The sequence below is a fragment of the Talpa occidentalis genome, unplaced genomic scaffold (genome assembly GCF_014898055.3).
Source record: "Talpa occidentalis isolate TD23 unplaced genomic scaffold, MPIMG_talOcc4v2.1 talOcc4.3, whole genome shotgun sequence".
Lineage (NCBI taxonomy): Eukaryota > Metazoa > Chordata > Mammalia > Eulipotyphla > Talpidae > Talpa > Talpa occidentalis.
Window position 1 is genome coordinate 1,620,517 of NW_023603184.1, and position 15,580 is coordinate 1,636,096.

General features: G+C 50.4%; 1 protein-coding gene across 1 annotated transcript; it reads left to right on the forward strand.

The window, feature by feature from the left end:
• Nucleotides 1-5,105: 5,105 nt before the first annotated feature.
• TIMM10 (translocase of inner mitochondrial membrane 10) lies at nucleotides 5,106-8,482 on the forward strand. The gene is made up of 3 exons (XM_037521483.2): nucleotides 5,106-5,229; nucleotides 5,658-5,767; nucleotides 6,983-8,482. Exons 2-3 carry the CDS (start codon nucleotides 5,697-5,699, stop codon nucleotides 7,182-7,184), a joined length of 273 nt encoding a protein of 90 aa, XP_037377380.1. The 5' UTR covers nucleotides 5,106-5,229; nucleotides 5,658-5,696; the 3' UTR covers nucleotides 7,185-8,482.
• Nucleotides 8,483-15,580: the final 7,098 nt, after the last annotated feature.

A 15,580-nucleotide genomic window follows, 5' to 3' on the forward strand; every position in this document is an offset into this window, starting at 1 on the left:
CAGTATGGCCAGGGCAGAGCAACCAAGCTGGAGAAGATGAGGAGAAAAGGGCTGCAGGGGCTGAGTCATGTAGGCTCTATAGGTCATGGTAAGGGTTTTGGCGTTTGCTGCGTGAATGGAAGCCATGGAGGGTTTTAGGTTAAATGACACGATCTAACTTTAGTTTCTGACAAGATGGTTCTGGCTGCTGTTTTCAGAACAAACTCAGGGGGGAGCATGAACCCAAGTTGGAAACCACTTAGGAGACTGACTAAAGCCGTGACCCTCGCTCAGGCTGGGGGTGGGGAGGGAGAGAGAGGTTGGATCAGCGAGTCAGCGGTGGAGGGGAGGGGAGAAGTGAAGGGTAGTAAAAGTGAAACACTGATTAAGACGGTGCCAACTTTCAGCTACTAGAAAGACTCGAGCCATTCTGTTCTTGTCTCACCTCCTGCTCATCTCTGGAGCCCACCTGGGCTGTCTTTCTTTGTTTTCTCTGTGCCTCTCACGAGGGCTCAAGACTCCTGGGTGATGGGCCTGCGGGCCCTTCTCTGGGCTGAGGTCCCATACAAGAGGACGATGATGATCCATGGTGAGTAATGGACACTCAGCTCCCCTCTGCAGGCTGGAGGCTTGGAAGGTAGCACAGGGCCAGGAGCTTCAGCATGGTGCTGCCGAAGGTTAGCAGTTTGGGATGATGTAACTAGATTCCAAAGAGATCCTGAAGGCTGGGGCTATATAAACTGTCTTCTAAGAAGAAACTTAACAGAGACTATTAGAGATCCCTTCTTGTAGGTCCCCAAACCCCAACTGTATAAATACAGGAAGGAAAAGACACAGTCTCCTGGCAGATAACATCAGCAGCAATAATTTTCAAGGCACTGAGGGGAGAGGCAATAGGGAGTTGCTATTCATGGGGTATTAAGTTACAGTTATGTAAGATAAATAAGTTCTGGCGATCTGCTGTAGGCCATGTGCAGATAATTAACAATACTGTATTGTTCACTTGAACATTCGTTAAGACGATAGAGCTCACATAAATTGTTCTTGCCATGACAAGACATTTTTTGAGAAATTGGGGGAAATGGAATATGTGCATTAGATGACATGAAATTATTATAATTCTGAGGGTATGAAGTCTTTCTGGGAAAGACTTTAATCTGTTAGAGATAAAACCAGGTGAAGAAAATATGGCTGTGAATAATCATTAACTCCTGGTGATGGGTATATGTATGTTTAATATACTGTGCTCACTACTGCCCATGTTCTTAATCTGGCCTAAGAAAATTCTAAAAATATAAATAGTAAGAACTATGATTTCTTTTACTGAGTATATTCCATGTCAACTCTATTACCTATTTTGTTTTTCTTATTGGTAATGATTTTTTAATGATTTATTTTTATTTATTTTTGCATACAAGAACTGGGATGTGGGCCAGAGATGTGGGGTTGAGAGGATTCACCAGAGACAGAGCGGGGAGCAGGGCAGTCGGATCTACTGAGATACACTGCTGAGGGGAGCATCAGGGGAGACAGGAGAGGTCTGCTGTGCCATGTGGGTCAGCTCCCTGGCTGGCAATCAAACTCATGCCCCAGTGGCTGGTGATAACTTGATAGCACTGAGCTGTTAACCCCTGTGCCACCAGGGAGGCCCTGGTAATGATTTTTTTTTTTAAAATAGATTTTATTTTTATACCTGGTAATGATTTTTAAAAACATTTTCATTTTGACATAATTATAGGCTTACAGGAAATTGCATAAATAATACAGAGAGGGCTTCATGTCCTTCATCTCATTTCCACTAATGGTTAAATTTTATGCAGTTACATGCAATAGCAAAGCTTTGAAATTGACATTACTACAGTGTCTGTGTATAGTTCTAAAAAACACTTAACCATATAGATTTGTGTAACCACCAACACAATCAGGATACAGAAAAATCAGGATTCCATCACCACAAAGATATCCCCTTTATTAGCACACCTCCCTCCCTCCCCCCACTCACTCTAATAGTGGGCAACCATTAATCTCTTTTATATCTATAATTTTGTTGTTTTGAGACTGTTTTAAGTGGAATAATACAGTATGTAATCTTTCATAACAGCAAATAAAAATTTCATGTAGGAAGGAGATTCCTATTGTGGGAACTCATCTCCTTTCCCCATGTAATTTCTTAATATTCCATAATATCTCGGTTATATTTTATTTTTTTAAAGATTTATTTATTTATGTATACAAGAACCAGGGTACAGGCCAGAGGCATGTGAGGGGTGAGAGGATGCACCAGAGACAGAGTGGGGAGCAGAACAGGCAGAACAACTGAAATACAATGCTGAGGGGAGCGGCGGGCGAGTCAGGAGAGGTCTGCTGTGCCATGTGGGTATCTCCCTGGCCAGGGATCGAACTCAGTGCTGCAGTGGCTGTGGATAGCTTTCTAGTTTGCGTCTTAACCCCTTGCCCCACCAGGGAGGTCCTATCTTGGTTATATTTTCAAGAGCAGAAATCAGGGCAACCTATGTGCACTAAAACATATGTACAATAATATTCATAGCAGCATTAATCATAATGGCCCCAAACTGGAAACAAACCCAAAGACCATCAACAGGAAAATGTTCCTGTTGAAGAACAACAATGAGTTCTGACTTATTCGTAACAATCAAATTCTGGACAGCAATAAAAAAAGAATGAATAACAGATATGCATAAAATATGGATAAGATCTTACAGAGACTACACTGAGCTAAGGAAGTCAGGCACACAATAGAAAATAATAATATTCCCAGCAAACAACTATGAACCAGAGACACATTTTGGGGGAGGGCAGGGAAAGGAGGGTTTGGGGTCAAAATCAGGGGGCTGCAATTGTATAGGGAATATAAAAATTAAAAAAAATAATAATATTCCACTAAGATGAAGTTCAAGAATAGGCAAAATAATTGATGATGATAGAAGTCAGTATAGTGAGTCACTGCAGGAGAGGGGGTGTTCAGTGGAAAGGAAAATGAAGTAACTTAATTTTTTTAAAGATTTATTTATTTTTATACAAGAACCGGAGTACAGGCCAGAGGCGCGGGAGGGTAAGAGGATTCACCAGAGGCAGAGCAGGGAGCAGAACTGGCAGATTGACTAAAAACACTGCTGAGGGGAGCACTGGTCGAGACAGTAGAGGTCTGCTGCGCCATGTGGGATTCTCGCCGGCTGGCCGGGATTGAACCCACGCTGCAGAGGCTGCCGAGAGCTTCACAGCGCTGTGCTCAACCTGCTGCACCACAGGGGAAGCACAAAATGAAGTAACTTTTTAGGGTGCTGGAAATATTTTGTAGGTTGACCTGAGGAGTGGTTATAAAAATAAATTTATATTTGAAAATTAAGCTTAAGATTCTTGTACTATATGCACTTTACTGTATAAATGTCTAACCTCAAACTTCAAGTATCAGGGTGCAGATTTTGACAAAGGTGAGTCCCTAGAGTAGTAATATGGTTCAGTGTTTAAAACCCAGACTTTCGGGCCTCCCCTGGTGACAGCAGTTGAGCGCTGGGTTGTGAAGCTGCCCGCAGCCTCTGCAGCGCCGGTTTGATCCCCGGCCACTGGGTGAGAGTCCCACATGGTGCACAGACCTCTCCTGCTGCCCGCTGCTCCCCTCAGCAGTGTATTTCATCAGTCTGCCTGTTCTGCTCTCTGCTCTGACTCTGGTGAATTCTCCTGCGCTTCTGACTATACCCAGTGCTTGTATAAATAAATAAATAAATCTTTAAAACCCAGACTTTCTCGGACACTGAGGAAAGTGTATGTGACCAGTCAGACAAGTGTCCAGCCCACTTTCTACAGTGGGCCGTGTACTTTTGCATAATTAATTTGCATCTTATAAATTTCAATTACTGGGAAACCCTTTCAGAATCTAGGGATTGAAGTGGTTTTTATTGCTACTATATGTGCAGATGGAAGAATCAACTTAATATTGAAAGATAAGTTCATAAATACTCTCACCCAAACGCCTAAGTTCCAGAGGCAGTTGTCTTTTCTTCATGGCTCAGGGCATCTAACAGAAGTTCAATAAAATATATTGGCTACAAGTCTCAGCTTGCTTGCGTGACTTTGCAACCCCAGAGAAAGCACAATGACCCACATGCAGCTGTGACACACAAAGTGCCTTGAGCACTGACTGACTCCCCTGTTGTAGAAATAAATTCTAGCCTTTTACCCAGGCAGAGGAAGAACAAGCGGCACTTCAGGAATGGTGAGGTCAGGAGAAGCTTGATTACTCATGCATGAGGTCCCAGACCTGGGTAGCCCTTAAGGTCCTAGCACTCATTTAAAGACCAAGGGTTCCTTTTATACACAACTATGTCCATATCTGTTACATCGTTTTTCAGCAGGCACAACCACTTGTAGTAAAGTCCCCAGACAAGGAGGGCAAGGCAAAGTGGGAAAGACGCAGGCATTCGGGGATGGCCTTGGATAGAGAGACCAGCTGGGTAGGCTGCCCAACCTTGTAGATAAGAGTGCTGAGGCCCTGGCTATGAATCTTGAAAGAGAAGGAGCTGTCAGTAAGCAAACTTGTCCATTATCCCTGCATTGTAATGTTCATTGCATCTGGGCTGGAAGTTCTACTGGAATCTTTATCATATTCGTTTGCTCAATAATGAGTTTTCTCATCACTCCAACTTAGCTGCACGCAGAGGTCCCCTGGGAAATTTAAAAGTTCACCGATGCCTGGGTCCTACTCCCAGAGATTCGACTGTAATTGGTATGAGGTGAGGCCTGGACATGGGGATTTTTAAAAGCTTCCCAGGTGACCTTAACGTGCAGCACAGAACGAAGGTGCTATCTGGGGGGTATTTTCCCTTTTCCACGCCCGAACTGCAGAGTGAACTCGAGATTGCCTGAGCACGGTCACCCTGGCCTTTCCCGGAGAACCAATGATCTCCTACCTCCCCGACACAACCCCCCCAGGACTTGCAGTCTAACCGGGCGGCCGGCGCTCTGCCCCGCCCACGCCTCTATGGTATCTTGGCGGCCCCTCTAGCATTCGCACGCGCCTCCGCTGCAGTCGGGGCTGGCCGCTCCCTCTCTATGGTAGCGGACTTCCCAGCACAGCCTCGTTGGTACTTTATTCCGGAAGCGACACCGATCAAAGAGGCGGGACTTCCCTCCCGGAAGTGATCCACGTGCTTCCGCCTTCGCCTACCTGGGCACCGGGGAGTCCCCTGTAGGTGCCGAAGTTGGGGACGCTGTGACCGGCCCCTGCCTGTGGTGAGTGAGCGCTGTCCTCAAGGTGACCCTAATGATGGCGCCCCTATTTCAGAGAGCAGCCCTGGGGCCGCCCTCGAGGTCCGCGTATGATCCAATTCCCACGACCCCACGGCCTCAGGCCCACGGTTTCGTGGATCTTGCGTTCCGGTCTCTCGATCTTTTCCTGCAGAAAGGGTCACCTCGAGGGACTAGGTGTCAGGGCTCCGGGGCTCGATTTCCAGCGCTGACATTGAGGTGCTGTGTGTGACCTTGGGCAAGCAGTGTTCTCCTTGGGAGCCTCAGTTGGCACACCTGTGATATGGGGTCGTTAAACTCACTGAGGTCCGCGGTCGCTGTTGATCTGATACGCAGTTTCCTCCGCCTCCTCTCCTCCCGGGGATGGAAAAGTGACCGGGGAGCAGGGCGTTGACGGTGATGTCTGCTCCCAGAACTAGGAGACCAGGCATTCTCCACGGTTCTGGACTGAGATGGATCCGCTCAGGGCCCAGCAGCTGGCGGCAGAGCTGGAGGTCGAGATGATGGCCGATATGTACAACAGGTAAGAGCAGACTCTCTGCTACTTTGTCTTGGACAATGATCCTAGGGCACACTTTTCTAGGGCAGAGGTGACTGATTTCTGAAAAATGCTTTTCTCAATCTAGGGGAACCTGATGCCGGTGCTTACCCTCCTTGAACCTGCATTCCTCGTGATTGGCAGCAATGCAGAAATAGTATGGAGTCACTAGAAGGAGCTGGGTATTTAGATTGGGATGGAATTGGCAATGGAGGGGCAGAGCAGGAAGGGACGCACCAGTGTAGGCATTGGATAGGTTCCAAAAACAGTTGAACATTTGCTTTTTGACCAGTAGCAGAGAGCCCACTTAGTAGTTAATGTTTCTTAAACTCTTACTCTGGCTCAGGAATTTGCTGAGCACTTTAAAGACATCTTTTCTTAGTCTTCAAGATAACCCACTGGGTTAATTTCACTCATCTTATTCTAATGTGAGGAAAATCCAGGCTTCTTGAGATTACTTACTCAGGGTTCACAACTGATCAGTAATGATGTCAGGATTGTTACCTCAGCATGGCTCCAGACTATCACCATTTAGCAAATTTGGAAACAAATCCTGGTTCCACCCCCCAGTATGGTGTAACCCGGATTCCTTGACTGGTGGTTTCCCCATTTGTGAAATGGAGATAGTCACTGCCTACCTCACAGAGACATTATAAATATTAAATGTAAAAATATATGACAGACTTTGGGCATCAAGCCCAACAAATAGTCAACAAATGTCTACTACTTTTATGGACTTAAACTCTCTGGTAGCTGTTTTTGATTAGTTGGTTTATCTTAGAGGCCATATATTACAACACTTTAATTGAAGGCTGTGAAGTCAGACTGCCTGGGTCTGATTCTATCTTGAGCCTCTCTGTGCCTTAATTTCTTTATATGTAAAATGGGGATAATGATCTTGTCTCTCTCGTGCAGTTTTTTACAAGAATTGCATAACAGAATCCATGTCAGGCACTTAGCGTGATGCCTGGAAGGAACATAGCCAGCATTTAACCATTGATCTGTAGTTAATTACTTATAAACTTGGGCTCAGACAGGATTCCTAATCTCAAGGAGCTTCCAGGATGGTAGAGGTGCAGACTGAGGTTTTTGCCTTGCCCTCTTGGAGGGTGAAATCAGTATGGCAGGGCAGGAATGGTGGAGAGTTCCTGGTATGCCACAGATTGCTACTGACCCACCCTTGCCCTTCCTTCCCCCCAGAATGACCAGTGCCTGTCACCGGAAGTGCGTGCCTCCCCACTACAAGGAAGCAGATCTGTCCAAGGGCGAGTCTGTGTGCTTGGATCGGTGTGTCTCCAAGTATCTGGACATCCATGAACGGATGGGTAAAAAGTTGACTGAGTTGTCTATGCAGGATGAAGAGCTGATGAAAAGGGTGCAGCAGAGCTCTGGACCTGCATGAGGCCCCAGGCGCTATACTCTAAAGGCACACCCTGCCCTTTCCTACTTGTCAAATAAAAATGCCCCCATTGGGTGTCATCTATAAAACTGCCAAGCCTGGGCTCTCTCTGGAGAGTCTCCGGGATCCTGGAATGTGGTAGAGAGCTCTCACTGTCGAAGAAGGGGTCACACTGGAATGGGACTGTATATGTGTGTGTGTGTAACATATATATATTAAAAATAAGTTTGTTGACATCTTCTGTGTGCAAAGCAGTATGCCTGGCCGTGGGGAGTGAAGGCGGCAGCAGACCCAGCCTCTACCAGCAAGAGGGTCCAATGCAGTGTTTGACACTGTGTATTGTACACCCCATGTCAGCACTTTGCGGCATGACCTGGAACAGGTCACTTCACTCTGTTGTAGCTTCATCTGTCAAATCGGGGTAATCATAGTGCTGTTGTGAGGGTCCAGTGAGTTAGGACATATAAAGCCTTCAGAATAACGACTTGGGCTTCAAAAGTGCTTGGTGGGTACTGGCTTTCTATGTCTCAGTAACCTGGTCAGTGGAGGCGGGCAGGCACTTTCAAAAGTGATGTAGAGGAAGGAATCAGAGGAGAGGGTGAAAAGTAGGTGGACTTAGGAAAGAAGTAGCCACCCTCTGGCTTCTAAATGCCACTGCGGAGATGTGTGAAGGGACCCAGCTTGGAGGGTGGTGTGAGTGATCCAGGGAGGGGGCTGAGTGATAGTCCCTGCCACTTAGGGGCCCCCTGCCTTAGGGACTGCACGCCTCGCTGCCCACACACTCCTGTCTGATCCACCATCTGGGCAAGCAGTCCTGCTAGGAAAGGGAGGCTGAAGGACAAGGTCGCTGGGGGGTCATGCGAGGCCATTCACACAGTGGCGAAACCAGGGCTGACAGCAGCAGTTGCCACTTCACTGAGGAGAGGCCGCAGCTTGCTCCTGTCTGCAGGGTGCCTGTTCTGTCCTGGAGATTTATGCTGCTGTCAGATGTGTGGGTCACTCATTCCCGTGGTTTACACCAGTGTTGCCCAGGAGAGCAGTACCTCAGTGGCCCTCACAGGCGCTGTCTGGGTTTAACTTCACCAGGTCACTGGGCATGGAGCCAAGGAGACAGAATAAAGGCAGTGGGTTTAGGGTTTCAAAGTGCCCATTCAGGCATGGCAGACCTCTCCTGCCGCCCGCTGCTCCCCTCAGCAGTGTATTTTAGTCTGTCTGCCTGTTCTGCTCCCCACCCTGTCTCTGATGAATCCTCTCACCCTCCCATGCCTCTGGCCTGTACCCCAGCTCTTGTATAAATAAAGTATAAATCCTAAAAAAAAAAAAAGTGCCCATTCAATCCAGGCCGCCAGGGTGAAGGTATTTCTACCTCATTGAGTGGTTGTGGAAATTAATATCTAAAACACCTAGGGGAGTGCTTAGCTCTCTCACAATAAGTACAGTGTTAGCTCTTTTTAATAGTGAATTTGGTGTGAGGATACACCAACAAGACATCACCTCTTCCACTCTCCCAAAACAAACCAAATTTCAAAACCCTTGGCCCCTGTCTGCATTGGGAGCACAGGCTGCTTCTAGGTGCTGAAGTGCCAATTTGGGTCAACAGGTGGCGCTGTCTGCTCACCTCAGCGTGGGAATGGCAGTGGCCTGTGTGCAAATGTGGGTTCTTCGCCTGTTGCGTGTGGGCCTCGTGCTAGGAAAAGGGGTGTGGCGAGAGCCTGGCTATTGCACCAGCTCTCGGGCTCTGCAAGGAGCATCAGAATTTCCCTGGTAGTGTAGAGCTGGGACACTAGAAGGGTGGTAGCGGAGAGAAGAGGTTCCAGCTGGAGAGAAGAGCCCTGGCAAGGGCTTTGAAGTGGCAGAAAATGTGGCACGTTGGAGGAGTAGCTTCGCGTGCCTGGAGTGCCTGGAGTGTGAAGGGAGGTGGAGGTGAGAGATGAGGGGAGGCTGGGCTGCTGACGCTTCCCAGGAGCCTGATGAGCTGTGGGAAAGTTTGGATTTTGTCCTATAAGGGTGTCAGCAAACTGCTGTAGGATGTAAACCCCGGCAGGGAAAATGACAGATGCGCCTTTTAGAGGCTCCCTCTAGCCACCAGCCAGGTGGATGATGGTAGATGCTAGAACAAGGGAGCCATGCCAGGAAGCCAGTTGCTGCAGTGTGCTGATAGCTGTGTTGTTCTCATTAACCCTTACAACTCTGGGGTTAGACAAGCCGAGGCTCAGAAAGGTTGGTAACTTGCTGAAGGTCACACAACGAACAAGGGGCAAAGCCAGATTCCAATTTACGCAGACACTAGAGCTGCTTTCAACTCTCGAGCGTGGGGGGAGGGTGCTCCCTAATGATGTGTCAGAAATTTCCTATTTCATTCAGTATTTATTGGCGTGCTGTATGCAAAGAGTTACAGACAGTGTTGTGAGTGAATTAGCTAGGTCCCTGCTCTAGTGAGCAAGTCTGGGGGCTGGTGGGGGATATAGGAGAAATGGAAGACACATCAAAGGGTATTGGGATGGTGTTTCATCAGAGGGAGAGTTGGATGTTATAGAGCAAAGGGATTTGTTACTGGAGCTGGGCCAGGAGCCTTCCCTTGGGACATGATGGTTAAGCAAAAGTTTGAATGTTCCAGAGCCAAGAGGAACTTGAGGTGGTAGAACATGAGGTATTAACAGCTCTCTATGGCAAAGGCATAGAGAGGAGAGGCCAGAACGGAGGCTGGGGTTCCACATGGACTTGGGGGCATTTGTTGGGAGTTTGTACATGTTCCCAAGGGTCACCGGAAGCTTTTGAGGGGAGCAGCCTGATGGGAGCTGTGTTTCCAGTGGAACATTTCCATTGGCTGGTGGGGAAGGGCTGGTTGACAGGGTTGTGGGAGGCTGGGTGGGCAGACCAATGCTGATCTGGGTAGCGGCCAGGAGAGCTGGATGGAGATGGGAGGTCTTCAAAGGAGGCACCACAGGCTCACTAGAGGTGCACGTGAAGGCGAGGGAAGGAGCAAAGCCTGGGCTAACTCCGGTTCTGTGGCTTCAGCACTTGGTGGCGGGTGGTACGTCACTGCCACAGGCAGCAGTGGGGGAGGAGCCGCTAGGGAGGAGGGGGTTGTTGCCAGTTATCACCGAGCACTTCTACTTGGCTTCGAAGGTCAGTACGGTTGGCCTTTCCAGCTGCCACCTTCCTCCAGCTTCCGAACTCAGTGTGCTTCATCCACTGCAGCCCTGCTCGGGCTCCCTGGTGGTCTCTGGCGTCCTGCTGGTGCAGGGCATCTGCATGTGCCGCGTCATCTTCCCGGAGGTTGACAGATGCTCGTTGGGCCACAGAAGTCTTCAGATATCAGCACCAGGAGCACCTGGAAGAGCTCTTCCCTGACCTGTCTGGATCAGAGCTCTCCCCAGTTGTGGGTTCTCAAGCACACATCTCTCTCCACTGTGGAGCCGCCATTAGGCACAATTACACTCGATATATGTGATGATTTGATTCATCAGTGCCTCTCTCCCACTGGACTCGGTGTTCTTGGTGACTACAAGCCGTGTCTTATTCATTATCAACTCCCTGGTGCCTGACACATGCAAAGTAGCTTTTAAAAATTGAGAAATCATTCACACATCATAAAATTCACTCTTTTAAAGTGTATAATTCAGGGCCTCCCTGGTGGTGCAAGGGGTTAAGTCTCAGCACTAGGAAGCTATCCGCAGCCACTGCAGCACGTGTTCCATCCCCGGCCAGGGAGCTACCCACATGGCGCAGCAGACCTCTCCTGGCTCACCCGCTGCTCCCCTCAGCAGTGTATTTCAGTGGATCTGCCTGTTTTGCTCCACGCTCTGTCTCTGGTGAATCCTCTCACCCTCTGAACCGCTGGCCTGTACCCCAGTTCTTGTGTGCATGCATAAATAAATAAGTAAGAATAAAGTGTATAATTCAGTGGGCCCGAGAATATTTACCAAATTGTGCAACGATCACAACGTAATTGTATGTTTTTATTGCCCCAGAAGAAACCCTGTTCTCCTTAGCAATCCCTTCCCACTTTTCCCTCCCCCAGTTCCTGGCAACCACTAATCTACCAATGTCTCGGCAGACCTGCCTCTTCTGGGCATTTCGTGTAAGAATAATCACACGGTCTGTGGCCACTGGCATATTTCCTTGCACTTAGCATGTTTTCAAGTTCTTCCATGTTACTTGTGTTTCAGTACTTCATTCCTTTTAATTTTTTTCGATCTCATTCCTTTTTGTAGCCAAATAATACTATACCTTTTGTCTATCCATTGTGGACTAGTGGGTTGTTTGCATTCTTTGGCTATTGTGATTGTGCTGCTGTGAACATTTGTGCCCAAGTTTTGGTGTCAATGTATGTTCTCAACTCACTTAGTATATACCTAGGAATGGAATTACTGGGTTAAGGAACTGCCAAACTGTTTTCCAAAATGGCTGTCCCATTTTACTTACATACCTCATGTAAAGACTTATAATAACTACTGTGAGGCTAAATAAATATTTTTTTAAGATTTTATTTTTGTATAGAAAAGGTGGGGTGAAGGTCAGAGGAGTAGGGGGTGAAAGGAGTCACCGGAGACAGAGTGGGGAGCAGAACAGGCAGGTTGCAGAAAGGCACTGTTAAGGGGAGCAGTGGGCCAAACAGGAGAGGTCTGCTGTGCCATGTGGGTCAGCTCCCTGGCTGGGGATTGAACTCAGGCTGCCTCAGCCATCACAAGGATAGCTCCTTAGGCCACCAGGGAGACCCCTGAATAAATAATTTCTAACACAGCGAGCAGGATACCATTATTGCCAGCACTTGATTGGCTAGAAGAGCAAGGCTCAGGTGTGTAAATGCCTGGGGTAAGTCATACGGCTAGTCAGCTGCAGCGCCAGGATGGGCACCTGGCCTGGGTGACTCCTGAGCTGGTACTCCTGTCCACTCAGCTGTGAAACTGACTCCAGCACAGACCTCAGGGGAGATCCAGTATGACGGTGCTGTTCTGCTTGAACTGGGTAGATCAGGGGAACAGAGGCTGGGAGAGATTGCTTTGGGGGGAGGGGTTGATACAGTCTATTGACTCGGATACAGAGGTGTGTCTTAGCTCTCCGAACTATCACAGCCATCTCCCAACTGCTTTAAGGTTGCTTTCCCTTCCAATATACCCTCCACCCACCAAACACAACCTACCATAGTCATCCCCTTCTTGGAAACAAACAAAACCAAAAGAAGCCCAGGAGTTTCTATCCTGTCTCACAACACTGTAAGTCCTTGGCCTCACATAGGTCAAGCCAAATGGACCCCAGCATACTTTTCAGCTTCATTTCTCACTCACCTCTCCTAGTTATTCAGTGTTTACCACGTCCACGTGCTGGTTACATGCCAGGTCCTGTGAAAGCAGCAGGTGCACACATCACCTGGCTCCTGCCCCCAGGAGCTTCAGATCCCACAGGGAAGGGGGAGAGCCAATTCAATCGATGATTCTAGATCTCTGTGAGAGCGTCAATACAATAGTGTTTATGGGAAGTACACGGGAAGGGCCCCAGACTCAGCCTGGGAGATCAGATGCTTCCAGGAGGAGGTGGAACTTGAGCTGAGTTGGGGCGGGTGAGTGCATTAGAAATGAAGACAGGGATCCGTCATTCCCACAAGGAACAGCAGGTGTGAAGGCACAGAGCTGTGAAAGCAGCTGGCTTTACACTTCATCCCACAGGTGCTTACTGAGTGCCTCTTAAGTGCCAGGTGCCATTCTAGGTGCTGGGGGTAGAGCACCGCACACAGCAGACCAGGCCCCTGTCCTCGTGGAGCCAACAGTTCACAAGGGGAAGACATGGAAATGTGAATTGGGGATAAGGAAGAACAAACATTTCCGCTATGGGACCCATGGAACCCTATAGCCAGTGGAGGGAGTCCACAAAAACCCTGAAATGTGAATGTAAATGTGTGTGTACTCACATCCTCACAGGCATTTTCAGGGGGTGTGGGCTCAACATTTTATTGTAGCCTCAGAGGGGCCTGTGACGGTCTTGGGTTAGAACCCTTACTCTGACCCTGGTGCTAAGTGAAGGAGTGTGACCTTGGTGTGGAGCCAGGAATGAATTTTAAGAAGTGAAACCATCAGAGTGGACACTGTGCTCCTGCCAGAGAGAACTAGTCAGGCCTTTCCCACCACTAAGCCTTTGCTCTTGCATCTCCCGGGTGTCTGGCACATGCAAAGTAGCTTATAAAAGTCGAGAAATCATCAAAGAGTACAATTCAGTGGACTTGAAAATATTCACAAATGCTGGTCTGGGCTTACAGCGGTGGCCAGGAGAGCCTGGTGAAGACACGTCTTCAAAGGAGGAACCACAAGCTCACTGGAGCTTGCACATGGAAGGGGAAGTGAGGATGGGACATACTGTGACTTTGCATCCAGCCTCCCTTCACCGTGTCCAGCTGCCAGTCTCCAGCCTCTGGGGAAAGTCGGGAAGTTTTAGTAAGACCACAATGCTTTGAGCACTCAGTGATCATTTTTTTTACTTGAAAATTGCCCAACACATAGTAGCCACTTAACAAATGGTAGTTTCTCTCTTTACTTGGTGGCTCAGCTGTTTGGAGATGCCCTCTTGTCGGAGGTCTTGGAACTTTCCCAGCAGTTGCTCACATTCCCACGGTTTTGTGGGTATCACCAACATTGCTCCCATCACACTGGATTCAACTCACATCCGCCATTGTCACCATCACCTCATGTCTCAATATCTCATCAATCCACATTCACCCTCCAAGAAGTGACAACTTCCCTCCATTTTACAGATAAGGAAGCTCAGGGAGGCTGAAAGATTCATCAGGAACTAGTTAGTAAGTGTCTGAAGCATCCGTCTCTGAGTCTCCTGGAATGATACTGACAGCACCAACAGCCATTAACATTCATTGCGCTGAGTTTGTGCAATAAGCTGTGCTGAGCTCTTTACCTGTACCGTACCCCCCAAGGTTCATCTCCCCCCTACCCCCAGCTCCTTGGAAGTAGGTAGTGCTATTGCTTATCTGAATATATAGGGGGAGAAAACCGAGGCTCAGAGAGGTTAAGCAACTTGGCCAAGATAACGCAGGCCAATCAGTTTCAAAGTGAGACTCAGATCTCGATCTGACTAACTCCAGAGAAACACGTGTCATTCTGCCTCTCGGAAAACACTACTCCCAACTGCACAGTTCAAAGCCCCACCCAAGCCAGCCCTGCATCGCGGTCACTCTCCCTCCAGCCGAGTCCTTCTTTGTTTTGGCCAAGGATACCGAGGGCGCAGCCGTGTTCGCCTGGGCGGCCGAGGCAGAGCGTGGGGGGCGAGGGTGGAAATTTTAGGTGCCGGGGCGTGTGCCTGGGAAGAGTATCTGGGGACCCGAGGGCGAGTCACGTGCGCGTGAAACTCGACCTAGGAGGAGGGGAAGGGAAGGGAGAGCCCCCGCCCCTACCTCTGGGCGCAGCCCGGGACGGGTGTAAATACAACTAGCGACTCCGCGGATCCGCGCAGTTCCAGCCTCGCCTCGCGGACCGGCGGCGTCCCGCGGGGTCCCAGCTCCCCGGCTTCCGACCGCGGGCGCGGGAGGTGAGATCGCCCGGCGGTGGGGCCGAGCCCCGGAGGAGTCCCGAGCGCGGCGCGGCGCGGGGAGCGCGGACGCGCGGCGAAGGCGCTGCGCTCTCGCGGGCGTCGGGGCTGCGGGAGGCGCGCGCGGCCCCCCAGAGGTGAGCAGGGTCGGGGTCCGCGCCGCATGTGCTCTGAGAAACGCCCGGGCTGGCTCCCACCGACACCCCCAGGCTCCTCCCCGCGCAAACCCCGTTACCTGAGCTAGCGTGTCCAGCCGCGCGTGGAGGCGTCTCCGAGCGCGTGGCGCCCTCCCCTTTATTCTGGTCCCTCCGGCTCCCCGCTTCCTCTCGCCCCTTCTGGCTGCACTTCCTCCGCTGGGCGCTGCGCCCTGGCGGGAGCTCGAAGGCACCAGCAGCCCCGGACTCCAAAGCCCCATTTCACAGATGAGGGTACCGAGGCCGCCCGAGGGAAGCGACTTGCGCTTTTCTCCCCTCCCGCCTGCCCTGCCTCTCGTGCCCTCCCCGGCCTCCGCTCGCCGCGCGCCCCGGCCACCCCCCGCACGGCTCCCCGCCCCCGCGCGCCCTCGGCCGGTCTCCTCCCGCGGTGGCCGTGGCGGTGGCGGTGGCGGGGGGAGCGCGGCGGCTTCCCTCCCTCTGGTAAACACACCCGCCCGCCAGCCCGCCGGCCCATCCGCCGCCGCTGCCCTTATACAGTCAGCGGCCCCGGACTTCCTGCCGCGGCCCGCGCCCCCTCCCCGGGCCGCAGGGGCGGGCGGCCTCCCGGGCGCGCCGCGCGGTGCCCCGCGCTCGGCGGAGTGGGTGAGGGCGCGCGGGGTCGCCGGGGGCGCGGGCGGACCCGCCCTGGATCTCCTTCCACGTGGCAGC

What these genes read in the sequence shown, in the direction of transcription:
- TIMM10 (XM_037521483.2), top strand. Translation starts at nt 5,697, where the DNA reads ATGGATCCGCTCAGGGCCCAGCAGCTGGCGGCAGAGCTGGAGGTCGAG. An exon ending in ATGGCCGATATGTACAACAG is followed by an intron (nt 5,768 to 6,982) that starts GTAAGAGCAGAC and finishes CCTTCCCCCCAG; the next exon opens with AATGACCAGTGCCTGTCACC.